This window comes from Staurois parvus, unplaced genomic scaffold (assembly GCF_062004578.1).
Source record: "Staurois parvus isolate SC_StPar_1 unplaced genomic scaffold, SC_StPar_1.0 ptg000283l, whole genome shotgun sequence".
Classification (NCBI taxonomy): domain Eukaryota; kingdom Metazoa; phylum Chordata; class Amphibia; order Anura; family Ranidae; genus Staurois; species Staurois parvus.
The window spans coordinates 6,040,621-6,062,089 of record NW_028318079.1 but is presented as its reverse complement, the minus strand read 5'-3'; the positions used below and the strand labels follow the sequence as shown (position 1 = coordinate 6,062,089).

The following is a 21,469-nucleotide window of genomic DNA, read 5'->3' as shown; positions in this document are numbered from 1 at the left end:
TTTTTCCAGTGGATTCAAAATACTTGAATCGAATCTGAATCAAAAATATTGAATCGATCCAAAGTCATTGTGAAGAATAGCTGGTTCTATTCTGTTCAAAATTTGAATTTCTGAAGACGGTTATAGTCTTTCTACTTTTATTCTTTTCTAATCTTTTTTTTGGGGGCAAAATTTTGTTTTGTTCTTTTGGATTCGTCACTATTGTAATTCGGATACATCAAACTCTCCAAATAATGAAACTGTCGACCAAATTACGATTTGGTTCAAAACGAACCACACATGTCTACCCACAGCTGATGTGAACCCAATGCTGATGGAGAAGGGGGGGGGGGGGGGCAAACAAGGTTGCTGTGCAGGGACCCATGTCCTCCTTATCAACTGATGACATAATTGGTTGTTAGGACGCTAGCGGCTAGAAGGTTATAATGGTACACAATGAAAAGCTGTGGCTTTGCACAATGAAAACACATTCTTAATATTGTGGAAAGCCTTCCAAGAACAATGAAGGCTACCGTTATAGTTGCAAAGGGAATGGAAGGGCTGTCTTGTGCCTCAAAAACAACGCCTACAGTTTAAGAATGGGATACCAAACATGCTCATGTAGGTTTGTTGTCCACTTTTTCAGAAAATTATGGTCACGTGTATGTTGAGGAAACCTCCAAAGTGATTCTCTTGTTTTTATGTAGATAAAGGGGGCTACTGGATTCCCGGGTATAGTTAAAATTCCCAGTAGGGAGGTTCTTGTTTTCAAGAGACATCTCTCAGGTACACAGGGGTCACTCCTTGGCTCTCAGATGAATGTACTGGAACTCTAGAAAGGACAGCACCAGACAGGTATTAGAATCCAGATGGACTGTATTGTTCAAACATTTGTTAAAAATCCATGCATTTTGGGGATTCTGATGGCCCGTCCTCATCAGGGCTTCAAAACACCTTGATGTAAGACTTTGAAGCCCTTCTGATGGGGGCCAAAATGTGATTTTCAATGCATAATGAGAGCTATAAATTATATCTGGACTTTATTACTACTAACGAACAAGTGTCTGGATACAAAACTCTATCCATGTGGTGTAACATTCTACTCAAAAAAATTTTACATTTCATAGCATAAGATGTGTTCCAAGAAAGGTGTGGTTTGTTTTTTTTTATCATTTTTGGTCTTACGCCTAAATCCTGGAAATTTTGGTTTGACCTTTTTCTTAATCACCAAGCTTGCTGAGATCCATGTTCCTGATGGTCCTATTTTGCATACACAATTTAAATTAAATAACACAAACATACTCTGCCCTGTGTATGCTGAATAGTGTAGGGAGGTGTTAGAACCCCTGTCTGTGTACCAGCTCTTATAGGGACAGAAAGTGAAGGGATACACAAAATTTTGGGTTGTCCTCCAAAAGAGGAAATGAGGGAATCATTCCAATGGAGGCACTTGTTCCAGGGAAAACTGTCCAGCAGGGCATTTCCCCTCTCTTTGAAGAGTTTTCTTCTTGCTTTGGTTGTGAATATGGAACAGGAAGTTATGGAAAATCTCCCCAGTGGGGCACATATAATAAAAATACGTTTTGAACACTTTAAATATATCCAGTCTAATAAGTCAAGCCGAGAAATCTATATCCTTTTATCTCTGTGATTTAATTTAATCCTGTTAGCTGTGCTAAACCGTTCAATAACATAGCTAAGTTTCACAGCTTTCCATTCGCTGCCTAAGTCTAGGTTCACACTATTGCGGGTTTATGGGCTGAGTTGCGTAGAAGTGCCATTAAAAATGATTGGCCGCCCTGCGTGTCTCGGCTTCAGCTGTTCATATGTGGGCTCACCAATCAACACTATACATTAAGCATCCTTTAAAAAAGAAATACCTTTTGGCATCTCAGATGTTCAAAGCTAACTAGGCACTGCTGGCCCTGTACTTTATCTGCAGATGCCAATGTAAAAATACAACAGCAGGGAGAAGCAGCACAAGGAGCCAATCAGGTGTGCTATAATGCAAAGATCATGTTGATTGGAGGAGAGAGCAGAGTGACACAGAGAAAATCATCTATCTGCTACTTCTCCTTTCATTGACCAATCACAAGGTTGGGGTGGGAGATCTGTCAGTGAAAGTGAAAAAGCAGCAGAGAAAGAACAGGTCCAGCTGTGCTGTGCACATTTCCAGACTAAATGAATACAAATTCTTTAGCAGGTAAAATGGCTGCCATATATGGGTTTCATGGTTTGTAATAGACTGTCTACCTGAGGATCAGGTATTTTCTTCCATAACACTGACAGGCATATACCACACTGTTTGAATCTCTCCATGACAGGTTCTGCCCGATGGCTCCTATGTGAAACGTGGGTCCGACAAGATCAATTATTTCACTATGATTGCAATACGGGTTGCAATGATTGGCGGTGAGGTTGTGGATTCGCTGATGAAAGCATGTACTATCGCGGTGAGGTACTCTGCAGTCAGACGTCAATCAGAGTTAAAACCCGGGTATGTACATTACCATGATGCTTACAGAACCCCACCAAAAAATGTGTGCCACAAAGCCTAACCAAATCAGGCAACACATTTTACGGACAATCCAGCATTCTTCATTCTCTGTAGACTATGGTGAAGCCCCCAACTTTATAATGGAGCTGTTCTGTATTCCTAACACCTTTCTGGAGTGACAACGCTGATGCTAGATGTATTACAGTGAGTAAGCGTTGTCACTCTAGGATGGGAAGTGTAACTGGTTAGAACACCTGGTGAAAATAAAGGGGAAAAAAAGCGCCTTAGCCTCGGTTCACATATGTGCGGGAAATGAAGTCACTCCTGTGCATTTGCCGACCTGCAATGAAATCGCGCCGCGTTCATTCGATCTGCTGGGGGTGTCAACGTTTCATTAACGACACCCCAAAAAGAGGTGTTTAAGGCTAGGGTCACACCTATGCAGTTTGTGCACATAATGCACTGTGATTGCCTGAATTGGATTGCACAGGTGTGAACACCCATGCGATCCGATTCCAGTGCTGCAAAAAAAAAAAAGAAACTTTTTCATGCGGGTGCGGTGCAGATTTTTAGCCCATATAAAATGAATGGACTCAAATTGCACTGCGAAGAATCACATGTGATTGGAATAGGAATGCGGTGTGATCAGTGCCACCCCCTTGAAAAATTCCGCCAAAACCAAAAGCCTTATTTGCCGCGCGGTAAATACGCCCCTAGTGTCCCACATCGCACAATGCTGAACACAGACTTAAAAAGTGAAACCACCGCATCTAAGGCTAGGTTTACACTTATGCAGTTTGCATTTGATCCGTTTCTGCAGTGCTGTTTGTGGTGCATTTTGCGTTTTTTTGCATGTGGTTTTGAAGCGTTTTGCATTTTTTTCCAACTTGTTGCTGGGCAGATCTAAAAATGTAAAAAACGCTTAAAAAATTAACCACATACTTTTCTGAAGCGTCTCTATTGAAGTCTATAGAACCACAAACGCAAAGTTTTGTGGTTAAAGTCCCTGACCCTTTCTGAAAACACACACCGGTGAAAACGTGGAGATGTGAACCTGAAATCATGTTAAATCGACTGCTGTTTTTTTGCAAAATTATTATTATACAGAATTTATATAGAGACAATAGTTTGCTCAGCGCTTTACAATATAATGGGAGACAATACAGAAACAATACAGTTCAATACAAAAGGGTTAGGAGGGCCCTGCTCCTTGGGGCTTACAATCTAAAAGGGAGGGGCTAGTGGTACAAAAGATAGTAACTGTGGGGGATGGAATGGTAGGAGTAGAAGATTCCATTATTAGCTGAAGGCAGGATAGGCTTCCCCGAAAAGAGAGAGAGGTTTTCAGAGATCACCTAAGCGATAGTCTGATAAATTGGGGAAGAGAGTTCTAGAGGATGAGGAAAGCTCTTTAGAAGTCCTGGAGAGGAGCATGGGAGGAGGAGACAAGGGAGCTAGAAAGCAGGAGGTCGTGCGAGGAGCGGAGAGGACGGTTTGGGTGATATTTGGAGACAAGATTGGTGATGTAATTTGGGGCAGAGTTATAAATGGCTTTATATATTATTGTTAGTGTTTTGAATTTTATTCACTGGGCAATGGGAAGCCAGTGGGGGGATTGGCAGAGAGGGGTGGAGGATACTGAGTGAAGGCCAGTGGAGGGATTGGCAGAGGGGTGGAGGACACTGAGTGGAGGCCAGTGGGGGGATTGGCAGAGAGGGGTGGAGGACACTGAGTGGAGGCCAGTGGGGGGATTGGCAGAGAGGGGTGGAGGACACTGAGTGGAGGCCAGTGGAGGGATTGGCAGAGAGGAGTGGCAGATACAGAGCGGCTAGTAAGGTGGATGAGTCTGGCAGCACCATTCATGATAGACTGAAGAGGGGATAGCCTGCGATGAGGTAGGCCAATGAGGAGGGAGTTACAATAGCCAAGGCGAGAGATAACATGCAGCAGAAAACGCATAGCTGTGAACCTAGACCAGCAATGGGCAAACTGCGGGCCGTATACGGCCCGGCGGACCTTTTAATCCGGCCCGCGGAGCGTGATACTGTCAGGATGGCTGTCAGGATGTGTGTAGGTGGGGCAGCGTGACAAACGTGAGGGGAGCTAGGCTCCTCTCACAGTCCGCCCTGAAGACCGGAACGGCGCGGGAACACGGCGAGAGGAACGCGCGGAGCAAAGGTAAGTAAATTGACACAGGGGGGACTTGGGGACTTAATATGGGGGATGAATTAATATGGGGAATGAATTACTATAGGGGGGATGAATTACTATATGGGGGATGAATTACTATGGGGGATGAATTACTATATGGGGGATTAATTACTATGGGGGATGAATTACTATGGGGGATGAATTACTATGGGGGATGAATTACTATATGGGGGATGAATTACTATGGGGATGAATTACTATATGGGGGATGAATTACTATATGGGGGATGAATTACTATGGGGGATGAATTACTATGGGGGATGAATTACTATATGGGGGATTAATTACTATGCTTACTATGGGGGAATATTACTATACTTACTATGGATGACACATACACATCATTCATCTACTCTTGGTCCGGCCCCCGGGTTTAATATATGAACCCATTGCGGCCCTCAAGTCAAAAAGTTTGCCCACCCCTGACCTAGACTAAGGACTGGTAAGCTGCAATATAATCTTTCGTTCTTGTGTTTTAAATATACTTTAAGGTCCAGTAAATGTTTATGGCCAGACTATGATAGGAGGCCAGAAGGTGTAGGGGCCCCCCTTGTATTCACTAGCTGCGGGGGTTCTTGTGCCAACCAACTAGGCTCTTTAAAGTATGAGATGATACAGCAAATGATTCAGTTGACTTTTTTTGGCTTCATGTTCCAGAAAATGTAACCAACTTGTGTTTTTCATTTTTTTAGAGCCCAAGAAGCTAAAATCCTTGATTATCAAACCCAGCAACAAAAGCTGTTGCCTCTCCTGGCAACTTGTTATTCCATTCATTTCATGGCCAAACATATGAATGTATTTTACAACGAGACCTTCAAAGAGATTAGGGTGGGGAATTTTAACTCTCTAGCTGAGGTAAGTATATGGTGTTCCATTCTTAGGCGGGCCATACATTATACAATTTTCTGTCCAATTTCTGCCCAATTTTCTTTAGATTTACCTTCAACTATGTAGTGAAAAGGCCTGCCTAATTGGATACAAGTGAAAGTGTTGTTTAGGTTTGACCTCATATTATATGGTTTTCGGTAAATCTAAAAGCAAAATTCTCATATAATGTATGGCCAGCCTTAAACATTGCAGTTCATATGGCAGCCAGACACCGAATATTTGATGAAATCATAAAACTGCTACCCAGATGTGCCTATCCATTCATGTGCCAAGGTGTAGCTCTAGGATGTTGTGTATGAACTGTACATATTTGTGTTAGGGCCAGTTCACACTACAAAAATGCCCTCCAGATAGGTTTTTGCTTAGGGCCAGTTCACACTCCATGCGTTTCAGTTGCTTTTGTTCTGCATCCAAAACGCACAGAAAGTAGGTGATGTGGTTGTCAATGTCATAGTTCACATAGTGCTTGTAGTTCCAGTGCGTTCCAGTTGCAGAAAAAAAAGTAGAACAATCTGCATTTTTTTCTGCACAGAACTGCGCTGGAACATGGTAAAATGCATCAGAATGCACTGGAACGCACCAAAATGCACATGTCTCTATTTAAATTGAAGAAAAATAGAGGGGAAAATGAACTGTAACGCATCAAAAACGCAACGAAATGCGTCAAAAACACACGCAGAATCGCATAAAGAATGCATCTGGTTTTTATAGTGTGAACCATCCCTTACAGTTCACATCACACTCCATTCAGGTGCAGTTTTGATGCAGTTTGCTATGTTCCAGTACGGTTCTGTGCAGAAAATATGCAGCATGTTCTACTTTTGGATATATTTATAATGATCATATATACATGAATGTATGTGTTCTATTTCCTAATTAGATCATGAATGCATATATACAAAGGACCTTCTATATTACTGTAGTATTCTATGCACTTGAATGACATATGTATCAAAAGCAAATATAGGTTTCATCATATATATCCTACCACTTACACTTATGCTTCGAGTAAGCCAGAAAACTTTTTTAACCACTTGCCCTCCAGAAGATTTACCCCCATTCTTGACCAGGCCATTTTTTGCGATATGGCTCTGTGTTAATTTAACTGACAATTGCGCGGTCATGCAGAGGCTGCACCCAAATAAAATTGATGTCCTTTTTTCCCCACAAATAGAGCTTTCTTTCGATGGTATTTGATCGCCTGTGTGTTTTTTAATTGTTTGCGCTATAAACAAAAAAAGACCGACAATTTGGAGGAAAAAAAAAACAATATTTTTGACTTTTTGCTATTAAACATGTCCAGTAAAAAAATTTTACAAATCCAATTTCGTCACAAATTTCGGCCAAAATGTATTCTGCTCCATGTCTTTGCTGAAAAAAAAAATCCCAATACGTGTAAATTAATTTGTTTATGTGAAAGTTATAGCATCTACAAATGGTGTATATATACTCAAATTATTTTTTTCTTAATATACTAGTAACCAGCGACTTATAGCGGGACTGGGGCGGCCATGTTGACACTGGGGGGGAACTGACTTGGTGTTACTGACATCCCCAGTGACACCAATACAGTGATTAGTGCTAATAAAAAGCACTGACACTGTACTAATGCCACTGGGATGGAAGGGGTTAACATCTGGGGCGATCAAACGGTTAACTGTGTGCTGTTTCACTACTTGGGCTGTGTGTGTGCTTCACTGTAAGCACTCTGCTATGCAGAGCCATACAAAGCAGTGTGCAGGAGCTGACAGGGGAGAGATCTGTGTTTTTATACACAGGTCTCTCCTGTGTCGATAATACTGGGCGATCACTGGGTGAAGGCGAGTAATCACCGGCCAGGACCCTGTGATTGACAGCCGAGGTCGCGAATGGAGGTGTGGGTACAAACCTACCCAGAAATGCAGAATCGCGTATATATGTGATTTTGTGCACCCCTGCCGCCCTGTAGCAGTATTTCTATATAGGGTGGAGGGGAAGTGGTTAATTTAAATGGTGTAAAGGAAAAAAAATGCCCTTTAATTATGCCAAACACCCAAAATGCATATGGTCACCATTTTTTGCCATGGGTGCAAACGATACTGCTTAGTGCAACGAAAAGGCACTTTATACTCAAAAATATATAGATGTTTGGCCATGCTGGCATGTGAATTACTGGGTTTGATTAACTACTTGCCGACCGCAGATAGCCGAATGACGGCTGCACTGCGGCCGGCCAGTTCTGGGTGGACGTCATATGACGTCCTCCCAGAACGCGCTCTCCTGTGTGCCCCCGGCGATCTCCGTGATCGCTGTGTCCTACGGACATAACTGATCACGTGACGTGGTAAAAGGCCAATCACAGCGGCCTTTTACCACGTGATCAGCCGTGTCCAATGACACACTGATCACCGGGAAATGCAAATACCGGTTCTCGGCTGCACTTTCTTCACGCTGTCAGATCGTGAGGCAAGTACTGCTGAAAACCGGCAGTTGCCAGAGCGGGGATCGGCACCGATAATCAGGGTCACTGATCATCAGTGCCCTGATGATCGGTGCCCAGCAGTGCCACACACAAGTTCCGCCCACCTGTGCCCAGCAGTGCGCCCACCTGTGCCACCCAGCAGTGTCACCACCTGTGCCCAGAAGTGCCACCCACCTGTGCCCACCAGTGCCACCCACCAGTGCCCATCAGTGCAGCCCAGCAGTGCTGTCAGTCAGTGCCACCAGTCAGTGCCCAGCGGTTGTGCCAGTCAGTGCCCAGCAGTGCCGCCAGTCAGTGCCCAGCAGTGATGTCAGTCAGTGCCACCTATCAGTGCTGTCTATCAGTACCCATTATCAGTGTCGCCTATCAGTGCCACCAATCAGTGCCGCCTATCAGTGCCGCCTATCCGTGCCACCTCATTAGTGCCGCCTATCAGTGCCGCCTATCAGTGCCCTTCAGTGCTGCCTATCAGTGCCCATCAGTGCTGCCTCATCAACGCACATCAGTGAAGGAGAAAAATTACCTGTTTGAAAAATGTTATAATAGAAACAAAGAAACTTTTTTTTTTTCAATTTTTTTTTAACTTTTTTTGCTTATAGCACAAAAAGTAAAGCTCCCAGCAGCGATTAAATACCACCAAAAGAAAGCTCTATTTGTGAGAAAAAAATGCTAAAAATTTCATATGGGTACAATCTTGCATGACTGCGCAATTGTCAATCAAAGTGCGACAGTGCTAAAAGCTGAAAATTGGCCTGGTAAATAAGGGGGTATAAGTGCCCGGTAGGCAAGTGGTTAAAAAAAAACCTGCTGTAATATTAGGACATTTATTATAAATTTATATTGATGAATTGCTTTAGGATAGGTGACAGATGGAAGGCCTAAAGTGAGTTTTATGTTACATTTTGCTTACAACATGCACATGATAAGTAAACCATCTTGGGGATTTTTTCTTCATTCCAGCTCCACGCGATCGCTTCTGGCCTAAAAGGATTTTCTACAGAGGTTTCCTCCAGTGGTGTGGAGGTTTGCCGCAAAGCCTGTGGAGGTCACGGCTACTCTCTGTACAGCGGACTGCCGACACTTTACACCAGGATTGTGGCTTCATGTACTTATGAAGGGGAAAACACCGTCCTACACCTACAAGCTGCAAGGTACTACTATTTAATGGTCTCCTGAAATGGAAAACAAATTCTGCATTTTAGATTTTAGAATATTTTTTAGAGAGTAATAAGCCCAACTGCAAGTGACCGTAAAGTTAAATCCAAATAAGTGTAAAAAAAATTCCCGGTGAATGCAAGCATGGATTAATTTAAAATATCATTGCATTCAATTTCTTTTATAATATAAATACCTGATTTTGGCCTAATACAATCCTTTGTGTAACTGCATTCAGATAGGGAGAGGGAGAGTCAGAACCTAGGACCAGTTAGGTGTCCTGCATTCATATGTGCTGATTAGGAACATGCAGACAGGAGGAGAGAGCAGAGAGAAGACCTCTTCAGTCTGTTGCTACTCATTCCCTGTCCAGTCGCAGGCTGAAGTTAGGTGGATATCTAGTTTTCACCACGTCTAGATGCCTAAAATGCATTGACTTGCTGCCATGTGATTGGCTGATTAGCAATTTGTGTTATCAGGCAATTGAACAGGTGTACCTAATAAAGTGGCCGGTGAGTGTATGTGTGTATACCTGTGTAATTAGCTGTTTCCATGGAGTTAAGTTTTAGAAGTTTCTATAAATATTGCATTGCAATTTTTTAGAACTTGCTGCAATGGCCCACCATTTTAGGCTACGAATGGCATAGCTATCCACACTAGTACTAGGTAGAGGGTCTGCTGTGCTTGACAAAATTGCCCCATTGCCTTTAGCCCACAGCTTGTTAGTTCTAAGAATCTCTGGAAATGTTACAGTTTATTCAACAAATGTTCCGAATTTTTCTTTAAGCAGCTTGTAGTTTTATTGCCCATTTAACTACCATTTTTGTTTGTACTTCTTAGGTTTTTGATTAAATGTTTTGGTGCTACCCAATCAGGAAAGCCGTTACCACACACTACATCTTATCTGTCTACCCCGCTCTCCAGTGGATGCCAAGCAAACACACACTTGGACTTCCTCAACCCAGATGTGTATATAAAGGCCTATGAAAGCAGGGCATACAGGTTAGTAATCAGGCTGAGCTATCTACTACTACTACTACATTTTACTAATACCACTACTACATTTTACTCCTACTACATTTTACTCCTACTACTACTACGACTACATTTTACTAATACTACTACTACATTTTACTCCTACTACATTTTACTCCTACTACTACTACTACTACGACTACATTTTACTAATACTACTACTACATTTTACTCCTACTACATTTTACTCCTACTACTACTACTACTACGACTACATTTTACTAATACTACTACTACATTTTACTCCTACTACTACTACTACTACTACTACATTTTACTCCTACTACTACCACATTTTACTCCTACTACTACAACTACATTTTACTCCTCCTACTACTACTACTACAACTAAATGTTACTCCTACTACTACTGCTACATTTTACTCCTACTACTACTACATTTCACTCCTCATCCTCCTCCTACTACTACTAGTACTCGTACTACTACATTTTACTCCTACTACTACATTTTACTCCTACCACTACTACTACTACTTCATTTTACTCCTCCTCCTACTACTACTACTACTACTACTACTACTACTACATTTTACTCCAGAGTCCATTGTTACAGTCCACAGCTTCTTTTAATGCAGAATTAAAGTGTATCTAGACCAAAGAACAAAAGTGGAATATATGCCGCTTACTAGCCCTTGGATGTAGTGGCTGCATTCTTCTTTTTTTTCCAGACCTTTTTTCCAGTGTTTTCACCTTACAATCCTTCTAGCAGCACACTTCCGGTACTTGAGTCACAACGCTCCTTAACCTACATGGATTATAGAGAAGCATCCTGGTCACCCTAGGACCAGATTACAGAGGATCTACCCATCTCTTCTCCATAACAAAGGAAGAGGTGGTCTGTAGTCAACAGAGATAAATAGAAGTATTGTAGCTTAGGCAAGGATCACAAGATGCTAGAAAAGAACACCAGAGGGTGCCTAACTAAGTGTAGTATTAGAAAAGACGACTGCCATAAGCACATCCTGGTACAGATCCTATGTGAATGGATGGCAGATCACTCCATTATAGAAAACAACTCTTACCGCTGCTTCTCAGGAGGAAGAAACCAAGAAGCAGGCTCAGAACCAGGAATATCACAAGTGTAATAAAAGCGCCACACCCTTAATACTTTAAAGCAGCAATTCCACCTCAAAGAAACCAATTAATTTCTTAGTGCTATAACTTAAATAAAGGAATGCGCTAAAACTACAAACTATTCCTAATTTAGTGTAGAAACATTAGTGCAAAAGATATATATATCTATTCTCAATTAATATCAAAAAATATCAAAATTATTTTTTAGTGCATAAGTAAGTTAAATAATTAAATTTGTGAATATAAAAATTGTCCAATTTTGAATTTCTTCAAATGTCCAAACAAATCCTTTTCAAATTCAAGTGCTCTCAAAGAAATTGTGCCAAAATCCACCACCATTTTGCACATAATTTTGATATTTTTTTATATTAATTGAGAATAGATATATATATCTTTTGCACTAATGTTTCTACACTAAATTAGGAATAGTTTGTGGTTTTAGCGCATTCCTTTATTTAAGTCAGAACCAGGAATCTCAGTAGAGTGCAGGGCTGGACCTGAAGTGACCTCAGACGTTGGTGGAACACAAAAGGGGATATGATAACACATTTTGGAGCAACCTAAGCTCCTTTCTCAAGCCTCTGAAATGCGTAGTCACATCCCTTTTGCATTCCAGCAACTCTGACATCACTTCTGGTCCATCCTTGTGTTCCAACAAGATCCTTGGCTTCCGGTTCCCTGGTTCCGAGCCTTCTTCCTGGTTTCTTCCACCTGGCTAGTGACAGTGAAGCTGTTAACTGGAATGGAGATTTAACATCCATCCAAATGGGATCTGTACCAGGATGTGCTTATGAGAGGCGCCATTATTTTCTACCCTTTTTTGTGAGTTGCTTGTTGTTTTTTTTTAACCATGAAAGTCTTTTTAATACTACACTTAGGTAGGCGCCCTCTGGTGTTGTTTTGTTATCATCACAGGGAATTCTTCATTCCATTCTAAGGTTTCGTCACAAGTGTATCAAGATTGTTAATTCAAACTGACTTTTTCTCCTTACATGAATTTAGGAACTGTTCACGTTCCCATAGTTTTCGTCCTGGAACTATTACTCCACCACACTAAACAAATCTCTTTCACCATTTGTTTTTTTTTTTCCTTAATGGTTTTTGAAGCACAAGAAGTTATCAGCTCATTCAGAATTCTGGCAACCCAACGGGTATTTTTTGCACATATTGAGAAATATAACAAAATACATTCAACTGTATATTTCCTGGACCAAAAAGGAGCAAATAGAAGACATTTTCTGTTAGGGTTTGTATTTTACTAAAGCTTACACAGCATGAGAACGTCAGTGAAATATGATTCTGAAAAAACAATTAGAATTATGCAGGCCATACATGGGTCGAATTCCGAACAAATTTTCTTTTTAAAATCGTAACTAGGATTTTTCTTTCAAATTTTGCACCATTAGTGGGCTGCAGCATCTGCCAATTTTCATGCAACCATTGAATTTGAGTGATTGGACAAGTTGGAATTTTTTTTTAAATCTAACGATTTTCTAATAAATGATTGGAGAATCCTGCAAGAAATATAATCCAAAAAGAAATCAGCATGAGCTGTGATCTGGAAAGAAAAGAAGATTCCCAGCCATGAAAATTATTTTCTATAGCAACACGAGGTGAAATTAAAGGCTTGGTTGGTCGAATTTCGAAATCAATGGTGACACCATTGGATTACAAAAGCGCTAAATTTCTGATTTTCTAAAGAAAATTTGTTCAGAATTTGACCAATGTATGGCCTGCATCACTCAGTGAATTGCTAAATGCAATTCAGCTGTACTAGAGTCAGAGACTGCCAACAAAAAAGGTATTTTATAGTTCTAGGTGGGGGGCCTGGTAGGCCAAGTGAGACCCTGATTTCTTCTATATCTTGGATACTCCAACAATGCAGTCTTCCTGCCATATTTCCTGACACTGTTCCTGCCCACTTGGGAATCTGAGCTGTTCTTGCTCACCTTTGCACAATTCAGCTCCTTCTGTTACCATCTCAGTGAGGAAAGTGGGAACACCTCATTGTGGTCAGAGTTGGTGTGCAGACCCAACAACTAGGAGGTGCAGAGATCTCATCACTGGAGAGATATATAAGAAATTGTCATATCAGAAACATTTAACAAAAATATAATGTATATCTTTTTTTTTTCTTTTTGGTGGACGGACACTTTAATGTCAACTTTGTAAAAATAGAATGCAGCTATACTTGGCAAGTTCCTTTTCAAGGTCTTCTGCATAGAACTATTGGTGACCCTTATGGTTTTTATGTGAGTTAGAGGTCTAAAAAAAGCCCGTCTGTGCTCCAAGTAGCACAGGTGCCTGCTTTCACTGGTTCACCCTGTAGACACAGCTTACCGGGAAATGCAAAACATCAGTTTATCGCCCTCAACTAAAGAAGTGGCAATTTAATGCCACGAAACACATTCTCCTTTTTTCTTTGTGAAATAAAGCAATTTGATGTTTGGTAAACCCAGATGATTCTGATCTATCCAGACACATGTCAATGAGCACCTCTGTCATTCTGACAACCGGCAATAAGCTTTTGTAGACCTCTTCTATCTTGCCTAGTTCAGCACCCGCCTAAGAACCTCGCAGAGGACTCGGGCTTGGAACTCATGGCATCGGGAGCGACCTTGTACAATCCTGGTTGGGCACAGGGTGTCCTCCACCTGCTCAAACAGAAGATTGCATGTTTCTGCCCTACAGGGTTATGGCAACCACAGCAGATGTTAGTCATTTTTCTTTTTCATCCTATTGAGTAATCACTATATTTGAGTCAGTTACTACACTATAAGGGATCTCCTGCCTCCATCTTTTCTTTTCCGGTGGACAACCCAAGTTGCCCCATTGGTCTTTTTCCAGCCAAACCCCTCAGACCTCCGTGGACCACCACAACTCAAACCCCCCTCATGGTTTTTATGTTTGACTACACTTTTTTAACCAGTCCTTTTATTACTACAGAGCTGCATATTATTTCTGTAAAACAAAATCTGTATACAGCAGTTGTCCTGCTTTGCTGTTGAGGTTGATGAAAGGAAAACTATTGAGTTAGATTAGTGATGTTTGTGTTTTTAGAAGACAAGTGTCAGTATGTCAATGTGTATAAAAGTCCCCAAGCGTTGAGGTTTCCAATAAAACCTTCTGTATAATCTAACCTATCATTTTAATATCTGATACTCTGGACAGGCCATGAATTCTAGGACCAAAAAAATACCTCCCAGCCAAAATGCGTGATGGAGGCAGGTTTATTGTACAATTACACTTCCTATTGCTTAAAGTCACTTTTATGCATTGATCTCCTCCATTCACTGTACATCTGGTATCAAACCGTAAAGAGTGTTGTAACACAGAGTTTTAGGTAAATCATATTGTAACATGCGTGGCAGGTGTGGTGTGTTTTTTTTTTTTTTATGTAATTCAAAGTACATTAACATTAACTTGAGGTCTGATCGGTTGGTTGCAATGTCTTTGCACGCCACTGTTGCTCTTTGCAGTGGCAGTTTGAACAAGCATGCCAGTCTATAATAATAACAATGTATTATATAATACTTTCTTTTCCAGGCTTATCGCAGCCGCAGCAAACAAACTACACCGTTTAGTACAGTCTGGAGCGGAGCAATATGTGGCATGGAACAGCACGTCCGTAGAGCTTGTGAAGGCATCAATAGTTAGTATTTACTACCTTAGCTTTGTAAATTGAGCCTATTGTTTGTTGAAGTCTTACGCAAGATGAATAAGCTAAAACACCAGGATATATATGCTTATTTCAAAAAAAGGAAAGCTATTTTCTGCAGAGCCCAATACGATTTGTCATGTGGTTTAAAAAAAATATCCTTATTCTTCTGTTAAAGCTTTGTGAATTGAGCCTATTGCCTGGAATAACGTCATTGCAGGAGCGGACTGACAATTCATGGGGCCCCCGGGCAATAGGGGATCATGGGGCCCCTGTGTCCTTGCCCACACCCAAAAAAGCCTATGAAAAAGCCAATTAAAGGTACCAGGGGCATCTCATGGGGCCCCCTACTGACCCCGGGCCCTCAGGCAGTGCCCGAGAGCCCGAATGGTCAGTCCGCCCCTGGGTCATTGGTATCTTCATTATATGTCTCAGAAGTAAAATCGGAAGTCCCAGGCTGATAAATATCAAGATGTAGCGCCCTCTAGTTCTAGCTAGGGTTTTTTTCTGTGAGTCAGAGGCTTGTTAGAAGCCTGGGGTGAGTCAGCCTGGGAGTGAGGTTACCTCAGGACAAGCCAGGAGGCTCTACAAGTCAGGGCTTCTGGAGCCCTCCCACCCTTCTGGAGAAATTGGAGGCACTTTCTAGAAGAGGGGCGGAGGAGGCCTGGATTTGCAAGTTTTGGGGAACCTGGCCAATCACCAGTAAAGAGGCTTGGCATGGTGACTAGAACAACCCTTAAAGCGATACCAAAGGTTTGTGGGTTTTTTTTTTCTGTAAAATAACAATCGTGTTATACTTACCTGCTGTATGCAGTGGTTTTGCACAAAGCAGCCTGGATCCTCTTCTTCTTGGATCCCCGCAGGCTCGCCTGGCTCCTCCTTTCTGTCGGGTGCCCCACAGTAAGCAGCTTGCTATCGGGGCACCCACTGCTCCTTGTGTCCATTCACACCACCCCCTCTCCTCATTGGCTTACTAGCTGTGATTGACAGCAGTGGGAGCCAATGGCTCCCGCTTGCTGTCTCAGCCAACGCGGAGGCAGAGACCTGGGACAGCCGAGGCTGTTGTGCACATCGATGGATCGCGATGGGGCTCAGGTAAGTATTGAGGGGGCTGGGGACACTGCTGCACACAGAAGATTTTTTACCTTTGCGTATAGAATGCATGAAGGTAAAAAATTTCAGCCTTTACAACCGCTTTAAATGTGAGAGAGCCTGAACAGCAGGGTTGTTTTTAGAGTGGAAAATGGACTGAAGGAAGGTGCTGGAGTGTGGAGCCTGGGAGAAGGACTACCTACAGACTGGAGCAGACAGAAGTATCTCCACTGCCCTACAGTCTCCTAGGGATCCCTGCAGTGAATGAGCCAGCCCAGCGAAGAGCTTGAAAATAGCTGCAACCCATTAAGATACAGGAAACGGACATTGTGAGTTCTTCTACACTCCTTGGGCCACAGAAGGGAGAAAGCGGTCAGGTGCAATACCCAACTAGTTCTCTCATCTGAGACTACCCTGCTGTAGATCTTGGAAACCCTTGTCCAAGGATACCCTCAAGACAGCTGGGTGGATGAGGAGAGTTTCATCTGGGGTCTGAAGAGGTACAATGAAGGTAACTCAGTACTCCCTAAAGAGACTGTTGCTGATTGTGGCCTACATTTGTCCTCAAGTATTGCAGTTCATGGCGCATCCCATATACCCTTAGACCCCATTCAAGTTGTTAACCCCTAACAAAAAAACCCACAAAAACAAGCTCAAAGACTGTTTTTATTGACTCTAAGAAAGTGCGGTACATGAGTGTTACTTGGCTGTGCAGAGCTTAATGGTACCCAGAAAATCCATTGGCCCTCAAGAGCGTAGCGCTACAAATTTCTTGCCGTGACGCAAGTTTTACAGACCTGTTAGTGTGCAGCCATAGCGTGAAGTAGTAATCTTAATATTTTTCAGTATGTTTGTAAGGTGGTTTTGCTGCATCAGTGTTATTACACTATGCAGCAGAAGATGGCAATATTAAATGTCCTCCAGTCCTTCACCGTAAGGACATCTGAAATAAATTAGAACCATTCTTCCCAGGGTCCATCTCTTTCTTTCTCTCTTCTCCTCTCTCTGTCTCCCTTCCTTTGCATGTTAAATATGCAGGTTTTGTTTCCTTCAGATCTGAGCTGCACAATGGTTGAGCCCAGGGGCGGACTGACAACTCATGGGGCCCCTGTGTCCTTGCCCACACTCAAAGCACACCCAAAAAAGCCTATAAAAGGTACCAGGGGCATTTCATGGGGCCCCCTACTGACCCTGGGCCCTCGGGCAGTGCCCGAGTGCTCGAATGGTCAGTTCGTCCCTGGTTAAGCCTTACCGATCATCTGATCTCACTGCTAGTCTACCAGGCAGTATGCAACAAAAAACAGCAGACTCCTTAACCTCTTCTGACGTGAAACGACCACAATATTCTTGGTGGCCATAGACCATGTGATTTTTGCCTAGGCTTTAGGTTTTTTTAAAGTAAATCATGCTGAAATGTTCTTTATTGATCCATGTTACCTGCTAATTTTAATGCCAGAATTTATTTTCAGAATTCCTATCTATCTTGGTGTGTTCTTTTGATTTGTCAACCATGGTGTGTTGTCTTTCAGGCCCACATACACTACTTAATTGTGAAGACTTTCTTCTCTGCTGTGAACTCCCTGTCGACTCAACCTGAAATTAAAACGGCTCTCAAGCGTCTCTGTGACCTGTATGCTTTGCATGGAATATTTACAAGTGCCGGGGACTTTCTGCAACATGGCTACTTGTCAGGGAAACAACTGGACCTGGCCACTACAGCCTATCTTGGCCTGCTAGCAGACCTCCGGTGAGTAAAAAGTAAAACAAAATGGACATTGCTCAGATAAAAGGGAAACTTCCTCCTATATTCGAAATAAAGTTTACCGACTCACCTTTTATATATTTCTAGGTGCAGTCCTCATAACTATTATATAAGAACCAAACTAACCTTAGGCTAAGAGAAGCTCAGAGATCCAGGTGAATGAACTTATATCGTGTATTAAAATACATATCAAAAATAATAAAGTACAAAATATAACAGATGCTAGTAAACCACCTCCACCATTCACCATATTTTTATCATGGTGGAGGTGGTTTATAAGCATCTAGTATATTTTTTTGTATTCTATTATTTTGATACATATTTATTGATATGAGTTAATTTGCCTGGTCCTTTTTGAATGTAGCCTCTCTTTTTTTTAAGCTTCTCTTCAACTTAAGGTTTATTTGGTAACTAGGGGCGGACTGACCATTTGGAAACTTGGGCACTGCCCGAGGGCCTGGGATCAGTAGGGGGCCCCATGAGATGCCCCTGGTACCTTTTTCATAGGCTTTTTTGAGTTTGGGCAAGGACACAGGGGCCCCATGATCCCCTATTGCCCGGGGGCCCCATGAGTTGTCAGTCCGCCCCTGTTGGTAACTATATAGTACAATGGTTGCCATGAGGGCATGGCTGGCAAAAGATCAGGAAATCCTGGTATGGGAGATTACATAAGAATATTGGTTTACAAGGCCATAGTGTTGTCAGTAGTTCTTATGTCCCCACACCCATTGTGTACAGTAGCGTGATTTTACAATTTATTTTCCAGGAAAGATGCTGTTTTGTTGGTCGATGCTTTAGACTATACAGATCAACAGCTAATATCTGCTCTTGGGACCTATGATGGGAATGTGTATCACAATCTGCTTGAGTGGGCTCAGAGAAATCCCAACAATAAAGAGGTAAGTACAAAGGAGGTCAGTAATAAATGTGTAAGTTATGAAGTCGTTATGATACATTGAAATCTTGCTTTTATCTCCATCTCCTGTACTTTTTTTTTTTTTCTATGTTCACATTGCATATGGCTAGTATTACTACAACTGCTGAACTGCTAATGTCAGACGTTCAGTAGAAGAATCTGCAATGTGAAATTTGAATATTGAAATAGAAATTTGAAAGAGCTGTGGCTGCAATACTCTTTTCCTTTCCAGCACTTGAGACTCGCAGCTCTGCAAACTAATGCTGGTCCTAGATTGCAGTTATATTGTTCCAGCAATCTGTGGACTACCCAACACCTCCCTCTTATGGTAATGAAAAAGAGGGGAGGTGTTCTCTTGTCTTGTCCTAGAGTAAAAATGCTGCACTTGTAACCTCCATATGACAGATCTTGATGATCCTGACAATTTAGGCTGAGCCATGCTGTTGCTTAGCTATGTCATTGCAGAAGTAGGGTGTAAGGTTGGAACTTACTTGATGGTCAATTACACCTAAATAAAACTGGGTTTGATTACCGTGAAGGAAACGTTAGCTTTGTAAAGTCATGTTAAAACATGCGTTTTATAGCCAGAATAAACAAAATGCTCAGTGAGCGCTTAGTAATAATAGCAGCTAAAAGCACGAAAAAGGCAACCAGAATAAAACCTCATATAATATTATAAAAGAAAGTGCAGCGCTAACAATAAAACACAAATATCAATCCATAGGGTAAGCTGAATGGTTAATCCCAGTCAGGCCAATGTCTAAAATGGTGACAGTCTGTGATACATGATGGATACAAGATATATAGGTGACTGTACGCTCCACGTGGCAAGGTGATAAAATGGTTAAAATGCGCACTCACCAGATGCGTATCTTTGTATACGCAAATAATCATTAACCAGAGGTCCCCCTCATGGGATGGATGAGCTGCACCGCTAATAACGGACTCTCCCCCTCTTGGTATTGGTCTGGTTACTGGACGTCACTCCTGGGATAGCCTCGAATGCCACCGTGGAAGTCTCTCAGACACACAGCTTAGCTGAATCGTACTGGACCTGGTATGTTCCTCTGGTAGTAGCAGGCTGATGTCAGCAGTATGGAAATACTTCCTATGCCATGGAGTATGGGCTCTGGGGATGAATTGTTGGCTCGCAAAGAGTCAACAAAAATAATAGCCCATAGTGTAGTAATTTCGATAAAATAATTTATTAATCCACGTGGGTGCAATAATACGATAAAATCAAAAACTGGTAAAAAACATACACTGACCGTACATGAATATAAAGGAGGCCACCGGACCTATAACAGGAGTCGGTGGCTGGACGTCACGGCGTTATGGCCCCTTGGATGCGTTTCGTGCAAAGCACTTCCTCAGCAAGGAATAGCCATCTATCTATATGGCTATCCCTTTTATCATATTATTGCACCCACGTGGATTAATAAATTATATATAGTGAACTCGGAGTAGAGCTATTCACCCTGAGGTCATCACAGAGGACAAGGGGGCGCTCTTTACATCTGGAGGAAAATAAATTGAATCTGCAAAATACAGAAAAGTTTCTTCACAGTGAGAGCTGTGAAAATGTAGAACAGACTCCCTCAAGAGTTGGTTCTGCCCAGCTCAGTGGATTGCTTTAAAAAAGTCCTGGATTCTTTCTTAGATACACAGAATATAACTGGATACTAACATTTATAGGTAAAGTTGATCCAGGGAATATCCGATTGCCTCTCGGGGGATCAGAAAGGATTTTTTTCCCTGCAGGAGCAAATTGGATCATGCTTTGCTGGGTTTTTTTTGCCTTCCTCTGGATCAACTGTGGGTGTAGGATAACTTTTTTTTTTTTTAAAGGTTGAACTGGATGGACTTTTGTCTTTTTTCAGCCAGACTAACTATGTAAAACTACAGTATGTAAAATGGTTCTATAGACTTCAATGGAGACGCTGCAGAAAAGCATGTAGTGCGGTTTTTGACTCATTTTGAGTTTTAATCTGCCCAGCAACAAGTTGAAAAAAGAAAAAAAAAAAACGCATGTGCAAAAAGCACTGCAGGAACGGATCAAACGCAAACTGCACAGGTGTGAACCTAGCCTTAAGCGAAGCCTTTCAGAATGCATCGCATACCAGCACATTATGACATTACCTCGCAGGGGAATTTTTTCTTTTTCTATAAGCTGCGGCTTAATACCGCTTTAATGTTCTTAGGCTAAATTGTAAATGGGGGAAATATGCTATGTCTATAGATGGAGCTGAGGCGCATATTTATGTTCCTATGATATTTAGCACCATCTACTGGCTTTCTTTTTTTTTCATGAATACATTTTATTTGGCAGATATTACAGCCTGAGAACATTCAATTTTGCCCTATTCTCGCAGAACAAAATTACCTGCAGTGTCAATGGATGAACAACTATGTGAATTTTCTTGTAGATATGCCACTCTGTAATGTGGGAGTCTACCTACACTCTGTAATGTGGGGGTCTACCCACACTCTGTACTCTGTAATGTGGGGGTCTACCTACACTCTGTAATGTGGGGGTCTACCCACACTCTGTAATGTGGGGGTCTACCCACACTCTGTAATGTGGGGGTCTACCCACACTCTGTAATGTGGGGGTCTACCCACACTCTGTAATGTGGGGGTCTACCCACACTCTGTAATGTGGAGTCTACCCACACTCTGTAATGGGGGGTCTACCCACACTCTGTAATGGGGGAGTCTA

The 21,469-nt window shown here is 42.0% G+C and overlaps 1 protein-coding gene across 1 annotated transcript in view; it reads left to right on the top strand.

The window, feature by feature from the left end:
- ACOX2 (acyl-CoA oxidase 2) overlaps positions 1-21,469 on the top strand; it is a 48,016-nt gene that overhangs the window by 23,758 nt on the left and 2,789 nt on the right. Inside the window, exons 7-13 of the mRNA XM_089682054.1 lie at positions 2,304-2,476; positions 5,381-5,543; positions 8,998-9,188; positions 10,033-10,194; positions 14,869-14,974; positions 17,602-17,819; positions 18,601-18,733. Coding sequence (XP_089538180.1) covers positions 2,304-2,476; positions 5,381-5,543; positions 8,998-9,188; positions 10,033-10,194; positions 14,869-14,974; positions 17,602-17,819; positions 18,601-18,733 — 1,146 coding nt within the window. The remainder of the gene's footprint in view (positions 1-2,303; positions 2,477-5,380; positions 5,544-8,997; positions 9,189-10,032; positions 10,195-14,868; positions 14,975-17,601; positions 17,820-18,600; positions 18,734-21,469) is intronic.